General features: G+C 37.0%; 1 protein-coding gene across 3 annotated transcripts in view; it reads left to right on the top strand.

The window, feature by feature from the left end:
- Positions 1-20385, top strand: part of RASA2 (RAS p21 protein activator 2) — a 128917-nt gene that overhangs the window by 12628 nt on the left and 95904 nt on the right. For all 3 annotated transcript variants that reach the window (XM_055295202.2, XM_055295204.2, XM_055295201.2), the window contains exons 2-3: positions 12550-12667; positions 16698-16801. In XM_055295202.2, coding sequence (XP_055151177.1) covers positions 12550-12667; positions 16698-16801 — 222 coding nt within the window. The remainder of the gene's footprint in view (positions 1-12549; positions 12668-16697; positions 16802-20385) is intronic.

Genomic DNA, 20385 nt, shown 5'->3' with positions numbered 1-20385 from the left:
AGATGGAGTCTCCCTCTGTCACCAGGCTGGAGTGCAGTGGCGCAATCTCAGCTCACTGCAACCTCCGCCTCCCTGGTTCAACAATTCTCCTACCTCAGCTTCCCAAATAGCTGGGACTACAGGTGTGCGCCACCACACTCAGCTAATTTTTGTGTTTTTAATAGAGGCAGCATTTCGCCATGTTAGCCAGGATGGTCTCGATCTCCTGACCCGCTCACCTTGGCCTCCCAAAGTGCTGGAATTAGAGGCATGAGCCACCACGCACGGCCAATGTGTTAATTTTTTTAAAGATTACCAATCGAGTGGGATTATAGAATCTTGGATTATTTTACAGATACAAGTCATTTGCCAGGAGTGAGGAAAATTGCTTGACAACTGAGTTATTTCACCATGTTAATTTATGCATTGGAAAACTCTGCTTACTGGTAGATATTCCAGCAGTCACCATATGCCTATTGGTACCATTTCTCATTCTCTGTCTGATTAATATCACAAATGTGTAACCTTCCAGTGGTGTTTTCAAGATGACAATTAAGGAGCCACTAAGGAAGGAAATAACAGCTACATAACTTTTCTCTTTTCAGTAGTTCTTGACACTCCCCCCTCCTTTTTTTATTTTTGTTTTTTTCATACACTGCAGCAATCTGATGTACTCTGAAGGGGATAAATTTGAGACTCTTTGGAAGGTCGTGTGATAAAGACAGTTCTTCTCTTCCTTTCTCCGTTCAGAACTGTTAAAGATAAGTCAATGGGAGTGTTTTTTTCTTGTGTAAGATCTATTATATACAAAATATTTTTTAAGTGTGTGAAAACTGATTGAATGGTAAAGGCTAAGGTAGCATGTTTAAAGCATGGTTTTCTGCTGCTTTTCTACTAATCACTTAACTTCTCTGAGCCTCAGCTTCCTTGTCTATGAATTAGGAATAGTAGTTTTACTAATCATATAGCATGGTTGTGAAAAGGTTAAATGACTTGGTGTACTGCCTGGCATTTTGTGCTCAGTTAAGTGTTGGTTCTAACACGAGCAGTAGTGATACCCATAAAGTATCTTTTCATAGTTTTCTTAATGGATAACTTATTTGATAGAAATGTACTGGAGTATTCGTACCTACATGTATATCCAGTTCTTGTAGTGTTCATCAGGTTAAACTGGCAATAAGTAGTACTACCGTAAAACATTAGAAATCAGTGTTATTCTGTGCTTTTTAAATTTCAAGTGTTGTCTCTCAGATTTTATGTTTTTATTTTTTATTTTTTTTGTCTCTCAGATTTTAGAGCTATGGAGAACCTAGAAGATTAACTGGCTAAGGAGTTGCAAACTCAAATATACACAGACCAGGTATAATGCAGTAAAGCCCAGCAGAGATTTATTATGATTTAGTAAGATACACCTGTCTGCAGTTTCCACTCAAAATCATTTTGCCAGATTTTGATTATTAAAGAGAAACCAGAAATTAAAATTTATTTATTGTTAGCTCTCAGTTTCTAGATGGTCACAAATTATTTTTTAAATTTGGTGCAGGCCAAACAAATCTCTGGCTAGCCAACCCCAGATTTGTATCCTCATTTTAGAGATGTGGAGCTTGAGGTATGAAGGTTGGACATGTTTCCATGTATTTCCTATAATAGAAATGCATTGATTTTGTAACAAAGGACTCATTTTAAAAAATAACCTCCTCTGTTATACCCAGTTCTTATATTACAGGTTATTTTTGGCAGGAGCTAATGGCTTGGATGAAGGGAATTTGTATATAGATGCTAATTTTTAAGAATGTCTAGCCAAGAAAGGGCACTAATAGTTACTATCCATTGAATATTTACTCTGTCGTAGGCATTGTGCCAAGCGCTTTGCCTTAGTTAATGCTCACAACAATCTTGAAGCATTATAGTTACCTCTTTTTACATAAGAGGTTGAGAGTAAGGACATACAGATAGTTAAATGCAAAGTTCATTTTGAAACGCAGATGTCTGCCTCTGTAATGCATCCATTTAACTTGCTATACTATACTAGTATGTATATGTTTTTATAATTATGCATACCTTTTATCATATTGCAAAAATTGAAGCTAAACTTTAGAAGAAAATTTCAAAGACCTTATGATATATTACCATTATATAGGATTGTCTTATTTATGTGTAATTAGATTGGCACAACAGCATTTTAATTTTACTCTAAACTAGTCAATACCAGAGACTATATCATATTTTTACATGTGCATTAGATTCATTCTTTCTCTTTCTTTTGTTGTTGTTGTTGTTGTGAATGCAAATGACAAAATGTGCATATTTTATATCTTTTCATCACCTGAAGTTCTACTGTTCTGTTGAGGTTGATATTTCTATTACTGGTTGAGCATTCCAAATCTCAAAGTCCAAAATCCCAAATGCTCCAGGATGCAAAACTGAGCACCAACATGATTCTCAAAGGAAATACTCATTGGAGCATTTCAGATTTTCAGATTTGGGATGCACAACTGGTAAGTATATACAATGCAAAATTTCAAAATGTAAAAACATTTGAAATCTGAAATACTTCTGGTCCTAAGCATTTCGGATAAGGGATATTCGATCTGTATTAAAACATTATATCCTGAGTCATTCAAGCCAGTTAATGCCAAATTCTGTGGATTCTGTCTCCATAGTATCTCTTCTATTTTTTCTTTCCTCTCATCTCCCTTTGTTACCTTAATGTAGGCTCTTCAGTCTATCAGAGTACTTTTCCTGAAGTATGAACCACACGGAAACTTTCAGCGACCCTTGTTGCCTACTGAATACAGTTAAACCTTAGCTTGGCATTTAGGTTCTCTGTTTGATACTACCTGTCCTTTATAATCTTTTTCCCTCTCATTCCCCCTTCATCTCTCTTTATGCTATAGTCAGTTTATACTATTCACTGCCTCCTCGATGGTGCTCTTCTTGTTGCCCCCCTCCAGAACTTGTTCATGTTATGCCTTCCTCCTGGAATGTTATCCTCCTATCCCCAATTTCTGTATTTTGAAAATATATATCATTCAGAAGAGTTATTGTGAAGATTAAGTAAAATAATATATATGAAGTCAATGAAAAATCTGTGTGTAATACATGTATTAATTTATTCAGTAAGTGGTAGCTATTACTATGATTTGGCTTTCTCTCACCCCAAATAATCCTTAACTTTGGATCATCTTGTCCAGGACCCTGGCCCTTTGCAGTTTTTCTAGGGGATTAATCCTACTGGGACCCATGTTGGCTCCTACCCTTGTACTTCAGGTAACCTTTGAAGTAGACCTGGACCTACTACATCTCTTTCAGATAGGAATAGTTTCTCAGCACTGCTGTATTCAGAAAGACCTTAAGAGTTGAATGGAAAGACTCTAGGCTTTGGAGTTTGATTTATGCCAAATAACCTTACCAGCTATGTAACTGAATTTTTTTTTCTTAATTTATGAAAGGGAATAATAATGCTTATCTCACAGGGTTGTTGTACCGATCAAATGAAACATTTGAGAAAATATTTAATGCTGTCTTGGAGCATCTAACTACTTAGTAAATCTTTATCTTCTGTCTTATCCCTGTAGTGTCCTCCCCTAGGACATAAAGAAACATACATGCAAACCTTCAGGTATAAATGCATGCACATAATCCTCAAACGTCTGCATAGGCACATATGTACATACTCACATACATGAACAGAAGCATATACACCAGAATCTCTACCTTTGATAGTAGCCTGATATTGGAATTTTTGTCCTAGATAAAATTTATATGGTAGGATTTGAATTAACTGTCTGATGACTGTTACATGGAATCATTGATCTTGTACATAGAGAGTTAGCTGTTTTTCCATTTCTGTTAATCTTAACAGTTTTGATTTGATGGTGTTTATCTTCGCGCTTTAAACTATTTACTTTTTAACAATGTCTAAAAGCTGCTGTTTTCTATAGTTACATTTCTCTCCTCTTTTTTCAGGTATTTATGCAGAAGTTACTTTCTCAATGAAGCCTTCCTTGAGCTACCTCATTTCTTGTGGTGCCCATACTTATTAGTATTAGGCCATACATTTTTACTTATGTATCTTATTTGTTGTTGATCTCTCCATGTGTGTTAGCCTAATAAGGACACAGACTTTTTGTCTGTTTTGCTCACTGTCATATCCTAGCAGCTTAGTAGGTACTCAGTAAGTATTTGAATGTATGAACTTCAGCACTGGTTTATTTTCAAAACGTCTCTGTATTAATACAATAAAGATTCTTTAAGTGCTCTTGGTAACTGTATACAGGAGACTTTTTAAAAAATCTCTGGAGCAGTTGACATAAATCAACTTAAATGAAATGGAAAAAAGAAGCTTACATACAATTTTATGGTTTGTGATGTGGTATTGGAACCTTTTTTTTGCCCATGCCAAAGTTATATACATACATATTGATACTTATTCAGCAGCTGTTTCATTATATATTATATGCTAAGGATGGTGCTAAGAATTGGTCCCTTTCCTCAAGAAGTTTATAGTTTAGTGAAGAGACAACCAAACTGCCTTTGCTTGGTTGTGTCTCATCTTTACCACCTGAAAACATTAGAAAGCCCTGAGGCTCAGTCTTCAAATTTCTTTTCTATATTTGCTCCCATTGTGATTTTGTATTGTCTCTTGGTTTTGTAAATTTTATGTACTTACTGATGATTCTCAAATTTTATCTCTATCCAGGACCCTTTGTCCTTGGACAGATTGTCTGCACTTGGATATATAAGGCCTCTCATATTTAATATTCAATACGGTCTCTTGAACGTGGTCCCAACAAGAGGCTGTGTCTCTAGAAATAGCATCTGTATTCATCCAGCTGCTCAGACTAAAACTCTTGAAAGTCATTCTTGACTACTCTATTTCTCACACCCTACAGTAAATCCTGTTGGCTCCATCTTCAAAATACATGCCCAAATGACCCATTCTCTCCAGACCCGTGTCTGCTCTGCGCCTCCCCTGACCTGCAAGTTTTTGCTCATCGAGATTACTACAGTAGCCTCCTATCTAGTCACCTGCTTCTACCTTTCCCCTCTGCATTGATTTTAAAACAAAAAATCTTACCATTTTTATGCTCAAAATCCTTCAAAACCTTACCATCTCACACACAAAAAAAGCCTAAGACTTTCCAGTGCCTGTAAGACCTTATTTAACCTGCCTCCTCCCATACCCTTACTCCATCTCTTACTATCTCCTCCTTCTCCCCACTTCGCTTATTGCTTTATAGCCATACTGCCCTCCTTGCTACTCCTCCGGTGTGCCAAACTATCCTGTCTCAGGGCCTTTGCACATTTTATTCTTTCTGCCTGTCCATCTCCTTCCCCAGATAACTGTATGGCTTATACCCTCAATGACTTCCTTCAGGTATCTGCTTAAATATTTTAATTGAAAGGCCTTCCCTGCTTCCCTATATAAAATAACATTGACTTCCTCCCTGTCTCTACCCTCTGGGCCTGCCATTCCCTAACTCTCTTAACTTGCTTTGTTTTCTTGAATAGCAATACATATTTATTTATTCCATGGCAATAAATACTATATGCTTATTTAAGAGTTTGTGGTATTTGTTGTCCCTGTATATATTGTACAACAGTTTCGTATGGGCAGAGACCTGTTTTTATTCACTGTTATATCCCCAGCACTTAGAACAGTGCCTCGTGTGTTTAGGCACTTAGTAAATATTTGTTGAATGAAATGCAACAAGTACAAAACAATATGATCACTGTAGTAGAGATGCAAGGTACAGTAGAAACACATGGGAAAGAGTGACATGACTGCCTAGGAATTGAGGAAGACTTTACAAAGATGCCCTTAAGCAGAGCTCTTTGGAGAGAAAAACAGGTAGGGCGTTTCATACAAAGAAAATAGCATTGTGGATACACAGAGGAATGAGAGAACAGTGTGTTCAAGGAACTAAAAGTATAGTACTGCTACAGCATAATTTGTGGGGGTAAAGATGAACTAGATGAGGCTGAACATGTAGTAGATAGCACCTGATCATGGAGGGATGGAGGGTTTTTGTGCCAGACTAAGGAATTTTAGATTTTGTCCTTCCAAGTGGACAGTGGTAGATAGTGTGAGCCATTGAAGACTTCTGAGCAAGGGATGTTTTATTTATATTTATTAATACGTGTCTCTGTGTGTGTGTGTGTGTGTATTAAAAAGGTAACTAGCAACAATGTGAAGGTTGAGTATCAAAGCTAAACACAGCATTTTATTTAAGATATGTATGATTTAGAAAAATATGATGTAGAAAAACAATTACTATCACATGTGGGCAAGAGGATATTTCATTTTATGTTTGGACAAAATCATGGATGTATAGTGGGAAAATGTTCTTGGCATACTTGCAGTACATTTGTGAAAGAGAAGAAATGCACAGTGGAAGATTATTCTGTTTGTCTTTGAAAATCCACCCTTTAAGAAAGAAGACTTTAAAAAATTAGTTAACAGTTATGTTGTAAGTCGTAATGTACACTAGAAAAGTGCTTAAGGAGTACCAGTTATGAATCAACAAGAAAAGATGTTACAGAATAAAATAAATTGTGCTTAAATGTCAACCTCCTTTCTTCATAGAGGAACAGTTGGTTGTCATTGATATACCTCCTGATCTTGATTTATTGTTGAAGGAAATAGTGACAGTTGTACATACAGTCAAAAATCTATACTCTTTGCTGTGGGAACAATGTATCTGCCTTGTAGGACAAGTGTCTGCTTTTGCATATTGCAGGACTCTGCATGCACAGAATTTTTGAAATGAGGGATGAACTATAAAAACATTTCTTCCTTTCATTCAAATGCAAGTAAAAACCATTTTTATTATTTCAGCTGGCTTTCTTGTGTCGTATCTTAGCAATATATTGAATTTCTTGAATATTTTCTTATTAATTTAGGGTCAAACTATGATTTGTGAATTTAAGGACAAAATAGAAGCACCCAAAATGGTACACATGATTTGAATGTTAAGAATTTGGATTTGGCACTCCCAGCCAGGCATGGTAGCTCACGCCTATAATCCCAGCACTTTGGAAGGCCAAGACAGGCAGATCTCTTGAACCCAGGAGTTCAAGACCAGCCTGGGCAACATGGCAAAACCCTGTCTCTCCATAAAATACAAAGCAAATTAGTCAGGCATGGTGGTGTGTGTCTGTAGTGCCAGCTACTCGGGAGGCTGAGGTGACAGAATCACGTGAGTCCAGGAAGGCAGGGCTGCAGTGAGCCATGATTGTGCCACTGAACTCCAGCCTGGGTGACAGAGCAAGACCCTGTCTCAAAAAAAAAAAAAAAAAAAAAGAATTTGGCATTCCAAGTTCATGAAAATATGAATACTGTATTATTGAATATATTTTTAAAATTTTATCCAAATGCTACAGAAGATGAAGAAATATTTTGTGAAGGTAGAACAACTATATATAGAGTTAAGATCCATTTCCCAAGTTAAAGGATTCCCTTTTTAAGTGTGCCGCTATTCAACTCACTTTCTGATGGAACAATGAAAATAATTTTCAGTGAAAAATTGCTTTGTAATTTCTGATTCCATGTTTGATCCAGATAGCCACGTGTAGCTGGTGGATTTACCCAACCATGATGACCAGTAACTCAAGGTGGGATTTTCTAATTTGTTGGAAACAAAGGTTAGAAAAGAAGTGAGATTAGGTGACAGCATCAACTCTAGTTAGTTTAAGCAGAAAGAGATTTAATAAAAAAATTTTAAGTGGCTTATAGAATTGTTGACAAGACTGAAGAAACAGACTCTAGATCTAGAAAAAGCCACGTTGCATCTAGGCCACCAAGAGGGTTATTGCCTCTTTTAGGATCAGAAAGGCTTTTGCAGAATTGTGAAACTGTAGCTTTTAGATGCCTGTCTTAGAACCTTGCCATAGAACCTTGCCAATAGTAGTAGACTATGCCATGATCAGGAGTCTACTACTATTAGGAAATAGCCATTAGCAAGCAGCCACCTTCATCAGTAAGCCCTTGTCGTTGCTGGCCCTAGAGCCAAGCTCTGCCTACCACAACCTGTACTGCAGAATGGATGCCTTGTACCTTTCTTAATATTCATGAAATCTGTGACTGGATACTAGGACTTCTACAAATACTGCTGCAGGACATGAACATCTCCATGACAATGTTTGCTAGTAAAGCAGCCCAAACTCAACCTCCCTTCTCTTCTGTCCTTAAAATTTCTAGTGAGTGCATCTGATTGGTGGAACTTAAATCACATTTACAACTCTAGCCACAAGAGAGGCTGGGAAATGTATTTTTTAACTTTCTCTTCTCTGCAGCACAGGAAGACATACACTGAAGGAGGTTGAAATGGATGTTAAACAGTAATCTACCATATTTACTGCAGGTTTAGAACCTGATTCTCCTTAAGGTTGGCTGTCATTAAACGGGCTATAGATAAGTTGAGAAACTTTGTAAATAATACCATCAAACAATGTTGAGAAACTCATTTGTTTCTTTGTATGTTTTTATTGTTTTATAATGACAACATTAAAAAAAAAACTAGAATTTGTCCTTTACCTTTATGATGAATTAAGTGGTCTGTGGATACCAAAAGTTTCCTCACGTTTAAAATGTGGTTAGTGGATAAAAAGCCCAAAAGAGGGAGTATAAGAAAAACCCTCATAAAAGGTTACCTGAGCTGAGGAAAGGTTAGTGTTGTCAAATAATGAAGAGTGGTTAAATAAGGTGGGATTGAAAAGCAGTGATATGATTTGGGCACTTAATATTAGTGGTTTTTTGGTTTTTTTTTTTTTTCTTTCTTTACTATTGAGACAGGGTCTTGCTCTTTTGTCCCAGGCTGGAGTGCAGTGGCACAGTCTCGGCTCAATGCAACTCCCATCCCCTGGACTCAAGCCATCCTCACACCTCAGCCTCCCAAGTAGCTGGGACCACAGGCATGCACCACCACGCCTAGCTAATTTTTTGTATTTTTAGTAGAGATGAGGTCTCACCATGTTGCCAAGGCTGGTTTCGAAATCCTGTGCTCAAGCAGTTTGCCCACCTTGGCCTCCCAAAGGAGGTTGGGATTATAGGCATGACCACTGCACCCAGCCTGTTAGTGTTCTTCAAGGTTCTAAACAAGAAGTAGAGAAGTATGCAAGTTGCAGGTTTAGGCTGTGAGTTGAAGGGAACACTTGAAAGCAGTTTATAGAATAAGTTTTCAAGAAATTGGGCAATAGATTTTTTTTTTTTTGGTCTAAGGCACATGCTCATTTATATACCAGAATTGGCTAGAGTTCATGAGGCCCTGAACAAATATCACACACAAGCAAGTACAATCTTCCAAAGTTCTTCACTTTTGTCTTTTTGTGTAGCTTGATATAAAGTGTGGCTCTTAACATATTCTCTTTATGCTTAGAGATATAATAGGTACAACATTACTCTTATTATATCTGTAACCATTACTTCCTTTTTGATTATGTTGTTTATAAAGTGCCAATTAATCACTACTATAGTTTGGAGTTACAGTAGCTGACTTAACATATTTGTACAATTGATTGTTGAGCCGGGCATTGATTAGATGAATTAACTTTCAGCAAAGTTTATTTGAACTTCAGTCAGTGGTGGATATTTAAGAAGTACAGATTATGATAACTGCTTTTATAGGAAAGGATGCTTGGTACATTTTTTCATATTACATAGAACTTATGTTTTTATTTATTCTAGATAAATATCTGATAATGTCAGGTTCATTGGATTCTTCAAAATAACCTCATTGTCTCTCTCTTAAAAGGGAGAGGGAAGTAGAATATGTGTAAATTTGTATAATATTGTTTTCTCAAAACTGCACTTATGTGAATGAAACAGAAACACGTTCAGGGACAGTTAGTGTTTCAAATTCTCCCAATTAGATATGGAGCATATTTATTATGGAGCATATTTATTAAGTAGAGAATTATTATGATCTAATTCCAAATTTTTTGTATTTTAGGTCCTATATTGTGACTTAGTTGGACTTTCGTTTAAAAAAAAGTCTAAATTATGCAGAAGGGAGATGTCAAAGAAAAAGGAGAGGCTGAAGAACAAGAAGGCTGAAAGTAATGAAAATAGAATTGCTAGACAGTGTCCTGGAGGGAGAAGAGGGAATGGGGTGGAGAGAGCACAGGTATATGGATGAACTTTGGATGAGAAGAGGAATAACTAGTCTTTGGAGGAAGAGGAAAACAGATGAACAGGTTCAGATATAGATTATTTTTCTTAGGAACCTGGTTTATTTGTAAGGACTAACCCATTTTAGGCAGTTAATTAAATCAATCATTTAAAAGGTGAGATTCCTCGATTCTGACTTGAGGTGGACATAAATTTGTTTATTCTGTTTAAGTGGTAACTTTATTTTTTAAAAAAATCTTTCAGTGACAGATTTAATAAGTATCTTACTGGTACTATTCCATTGGTTTTCTTTTTTTAATTTTATAAATAATTTGTTTACTGAGTTTTTTTTTATAGGTACTTCTTAGGTTTCTAATAGACTTCTCTAAAATATATTGGTTTAAATGGCCTTTAAAGTTGATAAGCAGAAAGATACTTGAGTTTATCTAGTCCAAACCTTCATCAGGAAAGCTGTGATTGAGTGATTTGTCTGAAGTCATACAGCCACTTAGTAGCAGAGTAAGAGAGGAATATTGGTTTTATGGTTCTTGGGGCAATGCTGTTTCCCTTATGCCAACTGACTGCATAAGGGAACTAGTGTATTGATTTCAGTGCCTGTACTTGTGTATGTCCTTTGAGCTAGAGTATCAAAGGACTTCAAAACTTCAAAACTAGACTTTTTAGGTTATTTAATATTCCTTCAACAAATGTTTCTCAGCTGTCTACTGTATGACAGTCACTGTTTAAGATCTTGAAGATCAACAAGTTCTTGGGCCTCAAGAATGAGGGAACCAAAAAATAAACACTGAATTAAAAATGAACAGAAATTTAGATAATTATCAGTGCTATCAAAGAAACAAAATGGAGAAATAGAATATGGTAGCAGAACTATGTGCTTTAGATAGAATAGTCAAGGAAGATTTCTCTGAGTTAGTGATATTTGAGCTGAGACTGAATGATAAAGGCACTAGCCATTGAAGATCTCTAGGAGCGTAACATTCCAGACAAAAGCCCTAAACTTGAACATGATGTGGCACAGTTGACGAATGAAAAAAAACTAAACACTGACCGGGGTTGGGGGAATGGAAGGAGAAGAGATCAGAGAGACCATTAAGTAGGGCTTTGTAGACTGTAGTATAGAAAGATAATTTTATTCTAAGTGAAATGGTGTGGTATTGGAGGAGGGGAGTGAGTGAGTAACCTAAAGAATATGTTTCAAATATCACACTGCTTGATGGAGAATGGATTGTAGGAGGGCCAAAAGTGGAAGCGGGGGCACCACTTAGGCAACTCTCATGTTTGTCCAAATAAAAGATTGTGGTGGCTTGGGCTTGGTGATTCTAGTCAAGGCAAAGAGAACTGGTTGGATTTGGGATTTATTTTGGAGGTCTGCTGGATTTGCTAAGAGACTGGGTATGGGAGTTTGGGGAAGTAGTGAGAGGATGGTGAGAGTAAGAGAGGAAAATGGTAGACTGGGGAAAGGGCACATTTCAGGGAAAGAAATCAGATGGTTTTTCTGGGACTTGTTAAATTTGAAATGCCTACTGGATATCCAAGGAGACAGTTGAATAGTCATATCTAGTGTTTGTTGAGGAGAGGTTAGACCTGGTGTTGCAGATCTGGGAGGCGTTAGCATTAACACTGTATACTGCAGAGTTGGCAAAGAGAAGGAAGAGAAGGTGGTTTGGAATTGAGGCATTGCGTGTTTAGAGGTAGGGAGGGGGAGAAGTCAGCAGAGAGCCAGTGATGTAGGAGAAAAGTCAGAAATACTGTGCTGTGGAAGCCAAGAGAAGAGAGCATTTTTAAAGAGCGATATTAATGTTCTCTTGGGTTAAATCATGCTGCCTGGCCGGGTATGATGAAAACAGAGAAGTGACCGTTGATTTGGCAATGTGGAAGGCATTAGTGTCCTCAGCTAGAGCAGTTTTAGTGTCATGGTGGGGTCAGAAGCTGATTGGAGTGGGTTGAAGTATGAATGGAAGGTGAGAAAGAAGAGACAATGACTAGAGATGATGCTTTTGAGAAGTTTTCTTTTCTTTTCTTTTTGTGTATTTTTTTAAGTTGAGAAATTCCCATCATCGTTTATATGCTGATGGGAATGATCCACTAGAGAGGAAAATTAATGGTGATTCTGGAAAGAAAGATAAATTGTGAAGTAAAGTCCTTGAGGTAGCACTGGTGGGATGGGATAGAGAGCACAAGTAGAGGGATTGCCCTTTCATAGGAGTGGGGATGCAATTACGTAATATAAAAAAGGGACCTCAAGTCACTTTACACACAGCCCCCTCTCTTCAGTCTTACCAGTCTCCTTTAGACCAACTTGATCTTTCTCTAATCGCTAGTTTTTTTTTTTTCTGTGCCACATTAATATGTTCTTTCAGATTGAAGTCATCCTATATAAGGCTTAGTATGAAGCAGTTGATGATATTTAATAACAATTTCAAATTTTATGCCAACAGGTGAAGCAAAAAATTTATTGCCATATCTTGGACCCCACAAAATGAGAGATTGTTTCTGTACCATAAATTTGGACCAGGAAGAAGTTTATCGTACCCAAGTTGTGGAAAAATCTTTAAGGTTGGTAGAAAAATTGGTAAATTATAATTTTTACTATATAGGTTGGTAAATATTATGCATTTTCCAGATTATGATAATCAAGAAGACAAGATAGAAACAGTGCTTACTTTCATGTGGCTTTTCATGGCCTCAAAATGTATCTTCCTCTTAATTGTTCCTAATTTTATCTTTGTTTTCTGGAGAAAAATTTTTTCACATGACAGGCTAAATATTGCCTATTCATTTGAACTTTCCTCAAAGTACATCTTTATTTTATTTATCTAAAGAATAAGTTACTTAAACTTCATACAAGTTGCTTAACTTAGTAGTGCACTATCAGGGAATGAATGCTCAGATAGATGTCTCATCTTTGAAAGTGTAATTGCCCTTTGAGAGTATCATATTAAATTCTAATTCATAAAATTGGAATATACCACTTCTGCACCGTAGCAATGTGAACATAATTCTGGTGCAGAGCTGTGCTGAGAATCTTGTTCGGAGACAAAAGTCAAAATAAGGAGGCTGGGCGTGGTGGCTCACGCTTGTAATCCCAGCACTTTGGAAGGCAGGGCGGGCAGATCACCTGAGGTCAGAAGTTCGAGACCAGCCTGGGCAACATGGTCACACCCCGTCTCTACGAAAAAAAATTAGTTGGGCGTGGTGCTGGGTGCCTGTAATCCCAGCTACTTGGGAGGCTGAGGCAGGAGAATCGCTTGAACCCAGGGGGCGGAGGTTGCAGTGAGCCAAGATTATGCCATTGGACTCTAGCCTGGGCAACAAGAGTGAAACTCCATCTCAGAAAACAAAAGCAAAAACAAAAAACATGGTGTGGGGTATTATTGGAATGAGCATGTGGTGGATGAAATATTGAATGCCATGCCTTATCTGAATCATATTTTAGGTCAGTTGTATTTTAGGGATCTGTTTTTTTTTTTTGATGCCTTTTTAAAAATATCTTTCTTTTACATTTGCCTTTGAAGTTTCCTTTTATGTCTTTATTTTCATTTTTTATAATTTTAAATATCTATTGAATTCTTCTTAGAAAAGGTATTGTATAAAACTGAAAATACTTTAGTAGCCCAAAAACATTTCAAGTAATAAACTTGAAATCTTTAGTCTTAATTCTCATATTGTTCTTATTTGGCTTTAGAATGTACTTTAAACATAGTATTTGAATGTGGATGTGATATATAAAGGAAATTCTGCATTTATAATTGTTTATAAAATAATGCAAAGAGATACATACCTACCCATGTCTTGTCTTTCATATCATGTGTTTGACTAATAGTTCTTTTTGCATTGATTTCTATGTTGAAATTAATTAGAAGGCTCTAGTTACTTTGTGAGACCAATTTTTAAAAGTTTAGTTTGGTTACATTTGAAGGGAAAAATATAGTGACAAAAGTTCACCAGGCATTTTAACAACTAAAAAGCTGAACCAACTGTTTTCTGGACATGATCAGATATGACTTCTGTAGGAGTGTTTTACTTTATATTTCAGCTTCTCATTTAGTTATGACATCATAAAGATACTGCATTTCGTAGTGATATTTCTAGAGAATCTTTTTGTTCTTTAAACTTTCTCAGGAAAGAGGTACACTTGACAAAAGAAACTATCATTTCAGAGATTCACGTCTTCATAGAAGAATCATAGAATAATAAATATATCAAAATGGCATTCTTAAAATGAACTTATAAAAATAAGCTTTGCAACATGAGGATGGGCAAAGATTTCTTGCTTTGAATGCAAGAAGCACCACTAATTATAAAAGATGAAAATTGGTAAATTAGATTTTATCAAACTTAGAGGCTCCTTTTCTTTAAAAGACACTGTCAAGAAAATTAAATGGCAAGCCACACCTGGGAGAAAGTATTCTGACAAAAGACTTGTATCCAGAATTTATTTAAAAACAAAAACGCTGATAACTCAAAAGAAGACAGATGGCCATTTAAAATATGGGGAGAATACTTAAACAGATATTTCAGAAAAGATATGGCCAAGAGCACATGAAAAGGTATTGGACATTGTTAGTCATCAGAATATCAATTTAAAACCATTTTTGTCACTATAGATTCTAGAACATAATCTGCAGTGATAGAAATCATATCACTGGTTGCCTGTAAGAATATGGTGGGAGTGATTGCAGAGTCACAAGGGAACTTTCTGAGGAGATAAAAATGTTTTATATCTTGATTATAAGGTGGAGATTACATAGGTGTATACATTTATCATGTTACATTCACTAGAATAGCTAAAGACTGTCAGTACCAAGATGTGGAACAACTGCAGCATTGCTGTTAGGAGTGTAAAACAGTACAGCCACTTTGAAAACAGTTTGACAGTTTCTTGTAAATTACACATTCACCTGCCTTTTAACTCAGTAATTGCACTCTCAGTAATCAAAAGCATGTGTCTAGAAAAAGCTTTGTGTAAGAATGTTCATAGCAGCTTTAGTTTTGATAGCCCAAACTAGAAACAACTCAAATAACATCACTAGGAGAATGGATTTGGAATGCAATGGAATACTATGCAGCAATTAAAACAGTTGAACTACTATATACACAACAACATCGAAAAAATCTCACAGACATTAAGCTGAATGAACAAAGCTGGACATGAGTAAATACTATAGGATTCTATTTATGTGAGATTTTAGGATAGATCTGTAGTGACAGAAAACACATCACAGGTTGGGGCAGGTATGGTGGGGTAACTGAAGGAGAGGCTTAAGAGAACTTTCTGGGGAGATAGCAGTGTCCTGTATTTTGATTGGGGTGGAAGCTACACAGTTGTATAAATTTATCAGAAGTCATCAACCTCTATACTTTAAATTGGATTTTTATTGTTTGTAACTTATAGCTCAATAAAATTGATTTAAAAATAGCTTGTTTTAATTTTTTAAAAATATTTTTAAGTTGATTTTAAAATTGCATATTTTAATTTTTTAAAAATAGCTTATTTTAATTTTTAAAAAAATTTTGAGGTAACCTTTCACATAACACTGGCTGTTTTAGATACTATGTATTGTAAATAATACAGCTTTACACATTTCTAAGACAAGGATGGTATGAATGACACTATCCTCACCTCTCAAATGGTCTACCTTAGGTGAGCATGACCCCAGGCAGTTACTGTATCTTCTATCCACAGGACTGCTGAAAAGCTATTTGTTCAGAACTCATACTGGCAACTTAGATCCCCTCAGTGTTCAGCTTGGTTTGTACAGAACTTAGTTGAACTTTAGCATTGAGAATTATTTTGGGGCTTTTTAAATTCATTTCAATGGCATTTTAGTCCATAATTTCATTAACTTTATTGAAAGTGATATTATTTGACCAGGAGCATTGGCTCGCTCCTGTAATCCCAGTACTTTGGGAGGCTGAGGTGGGTGGATCACGAGGTCAAGAGATTGAGACCATCCTGGCCAACATGGTGAAACCCCATCTCTACTAAAAATACAAAAATTAGCTGGGCGTGGTGGCATGTGCCTGTAGTCCCAGCTACTCTGGAGGCTGAGGCAGGACAATCGCTTGAACCTGGGAGCTGGAGGTTGTGGTGAGCTGAGATCACGCCACTGGACTCCAGCCTGGCAACAGAGCAAGACTCTGTCTCAAAAAAAAAAAAAAAAAAAAGAAGAAAGTGATATTATCATTCTCAGCAAACTATCGCAAGGACAAAAAACCAAACACCGCATGTTCTCACTCATAGGTGAGAATTGAACAATGAGAACACTTGGACACAGGAAGGGGAGCATCACACACCGGGGCCTGTTGTGGGGTGGGGGGAGGGGGGAGGGATAGCATTAGGAGATATACCTAATATAAATGATGAGTTAATGGGTGCAGCACACCAACATGGCACATGTATACATATGTAACAAACCTGCACGTTGTGCACATGTACCCTAGAACTTAAAGTATAATAAAATATGTATATATTTAAAAAAGAAAGTGATATTATTTGAGTATACAATTATTATTGAAAGTGATATTAATTATTGTTTAATTATTTTATATTATTTGAAGTAATGAGCTTTCCTTTTCTTTCTAGCCCATTTTTCAGTGAAGAATTTTACTTCGAGATTCCAAGAACTTTCCAGTATTTGTCTTTCTATGTTTATGATAAGAATGTTTTACAAAGAGATCTCCGTATAGGTATGTACTATTCATAATTATCTTTAATCACAACGTTAATGTTTATATTCATTCGTTCTCTTAGTATAGCGTTGAAAACTACAGAATAATATATGCTCAACATCTCTGATCTTTTTCTCTAGACTACATGTTGATTTGTGAAATTTTATTTTTAATTTATGTGTTCAGCTTATATGACACTTTCTCAGGGAGGCCTTTGCAGCTCCCTTAGTCACTATGTCATATGTTTTTATAATACCTGATGGTTCCCTTTCCATGGTACTCATTATGCTTATTCATTAGTTGGCTGTTTCATATCTAGATTCTCTAGTTAAATGTGAGTAAAAGGGCAGGGACTTTTTTTTTTTTTTTGACACAATCTTGCTCTGTCTCCCAGGCTGGACTGCAGTGGTGCAATCTTGGCTCACTGCAACCTCTACTTCCCAGGTTCAAGCGATTTCTCCTGTCTCAGCCTCCTGAGTAGCTGGGATTACAGGCGCGTGCCACCACGCCTAGCCAATTTTTGTATTTTTAGTAGAAACAGGGTTTCACCATGTTGGCCAGGCTGGTCTTAAACTCCTGGCCTCAGGAGATCCACCTGCCTCGGCCTCCCAGAGTGTTAGGATTACAGGCATGAGCCACCACGCCCGGCCGGGCAGGCACTCTTTCTTATGGAGCACCTTACATTTAGTAAGTGTTGGGTAAGTATTTGTTTAGTGGTTCAGATAATGTTTTTATAGAAAGATTGCAGTTTTGATCCTTCCAAAGAACATCTGTTGTTGAGGTTTTTCTAGTAGAAGTAATAATTCACTTTAATCTATTTATAAATTTTCTTCCTGTCTGTATTAGTGACTGTATTAGCCCATTCTCACACTGCCATAAAGACATACCTGAGACTGGGTAATTTATAAAGAATATAGGTTTATTCGCTCACAGTTTTTTAGGCTGTACAGGCTTCTGCTTCTGGAAGGCCTCAGGAAACCTACATGAGTGGAAGGCAAAGGGGAAGCAAGCACATCTTCACATGGCTGGCAGGAGAGAGGAGAGTTGGGACGTGCTACACACTTTTACAATAACCAGATCTCATGAGAACTCACTGTCATGAGAACAGCAAGGGGATGTCTGCCCCCATGATTCAGTCACCTTATGCCGGGCCCCTCCTCCAACAGTGGGATTACAGTTTGCCATGACATTTTAGTGGGGACACAGAGTCAAACCGTATCAGTGACCAGTAAATATATTTATCTTTTTTTTTTTTTTTTTTTTTTTTTTTTTGAGACAGAGTCTCACTCTGTCACCCAGGCTGGAGTGCAGTGGCGTGATCTCAACTGACTGCAAGCTCCGCCTCCTGGGTTCACACCATTCTTCTGCTACAGCCTCCTGAATAGCTGGGACTACAGGCGCCCACCACCACGCCTGACTAATTTTTTTGTATTTTTAGTAGAGACAGGGTTTCACTGTGTTAGCCAGGGTGGTCTTGATCTCCTGACTTCGTGATCTGCCCGCCTCGGCCTCCCAAAGTGCTGGGATTACAGGCGTCAGCCACTGTGCCCAGCCAATAAATATATATCTTAAATAATTGTCAGACTAGAGTGTGATATGTGGGCATGAACTAGAACAGAGCTAACTGGCCACATATGTGTCACATTCCTGGTCTTTGCAACACTATCTTTGTATTTTAATCATAGGCAGAGGTCTAATTTACATTTATTCTCTTTCTTTTTAGTGTCCTAAATTTCATCTCCATTTCCTTTTTTATTTGAAATATGGTCAAGTCTCCTACAGCTTAAAAAATTAAGCATTATTTGGCCAGGTGCAGTGACTCATGCCTGTAATCCCAGCACTTTGGGAGGCCGAGGTGGGCAGATCACGAGGTCAGGAGTTCAAGACCAGCCTGGCCAATGTGGTGAAACCCCGTCTCTACTAAAAATACAAAAATTAGCCTGGAGTGGTGGCACGCACCTGTAGTCCCAGCTACTCAGGAGGCTGAGGCAGAAGAATCGCTTGAATCCGGGAGGCAGAGGTTGCAGTGAGCTGAGGTCGCACCACTGTGCTCCAGCCTCGGCAACAGAGTGAGACACCATCTCAAAAAAAAAAAAAAAAAATTAAGCGTTGTCTTTGTCCTCTTAACTAACTTCTGATGTTTCTCCGTGTTTGATATTGAACTCCTTAACAGATGGTCTGTGTCCGTCCTCTGCTTGCTACTTATTTCTTTTAAAATCTCTATAATCTGGCTTCTGTGTTTTTTTGATAAACCTTTCTTGAAATTTGCCAACATCATTTTAATCAAATAACCTTTAAAAGAATATATTTTTCTTAATTATAAAATTATTATATGTTCTTAGTGTCTGGTAGTGATTCTCTACAGAAATAACTACAGTTAATAATTTGGTGTATTTCTTCCATTCTTTATTTCATACATTTGTATTACTACATTTTATTCAGATTTTTTCCTTTTCAATTAATATCATAGTGATCCTTTCCCCATATCATAAATATTTGTCAAAACTATTTGTTATATAATATCCTTTATAGAAAAGTGTTTTATTTTAACCACATCCTTGTTGGTGAACATTTACATTTCCAAATTTTGGGCATCCTCAATGGTGTTGCTATGAACAAATGTCCTTTGGCATAAATTTTTGCATGTCTCTCTTTCCCCAGCATAAATTCCTAGAAGTGAAAATACTGAGTCAAGGAGTATGAACATTTTTATGATTTCCTCTGTAAATTTCTGTATTGCCCCTCTACCCCACACAGTATCATATTAATATGGATGACAGAAATGTACTACTTTACATTTCCTCAAAGATGTCATGGGCATAACCATTTTACTACCCTCTGGCCATTCTTGCATATTATCGTTGAAAAAAATTTGCCAATATGATAGGTGAAAAATAACACATTATTATTTTAATGTGTGTTTTCTGATTTTGAAGGAATTTGAGGAATTTTTTATATGTTTATTGGTATTTACATTTTTCTTTTTTTTTTTTTTTTTTTTTGAGAAGGAGTCTCGCTCTTTCACCCAGGCTGGAGTGCAGTGGCGCGATCTCGGCTCACTGCAGGCTCCGTCCCCCGGGGTTCACGCCATTCTCCTGCCTCAGCCTCCCGCGTAGCTGGGACTACAGGCGCCCGCCACCTTGCCCGGCTAATTTTTTTTTGTATTTTTTAGTAGAGATGGGGTTTCACCATGTTAGCCAGGATGGTCTCGATCTCCTGACCTCGTGATCCACCCGGCTCGGCCTCCCAAAGTGCTGGGATTACAGGCGTGAGCCACCGCGCCCGGCCGGTATTTACATTTTTCTTCTGTGAATTGATTACTCATTCCTTTGCCTATTTTTCTTTTGGTTGGAGTTCTAACATTTATCCTTAAGCCTTCTTATTTTTGGATATGTTAACTTTTGTCAGCTCTATACACACCAAATACTCTGTCTCACAAAAGGCATTTTCTTAGTTGTTATTGTTTTCTGCCTCTGTGTCACATTTCACTCTCTTGATTGCTTATTCAGTTTGTTGAAAGTGAAAGAAAAGACATTTTCATGGTGGTGTATTTTTTTAGATGTGTTTCTCCCTCTGATGGATTCTTATATGCAGACTCTTCT

Source organism: Symphalangus syndactylus, chromosome 10, assembly GCF_028878055.3.
Source record: "Symphalangus syndactylus isolate Jambi chromosome 10, NHGRI_mSymSyn1-v2.1_pri, whole genome shotgun sequence".
In the NCBI taxonomy this organism is placed as follows: Eukaryota; Metazoa; Chordata; class Mammalia; order Primates; family Hylobatidae; genus Symphalangus; species Symphalangus syndactylus.
Note: the sequence above shows the minus strand (reverse complement) of the source record. Positions and strands in the feature narration are given on the sequence as shown.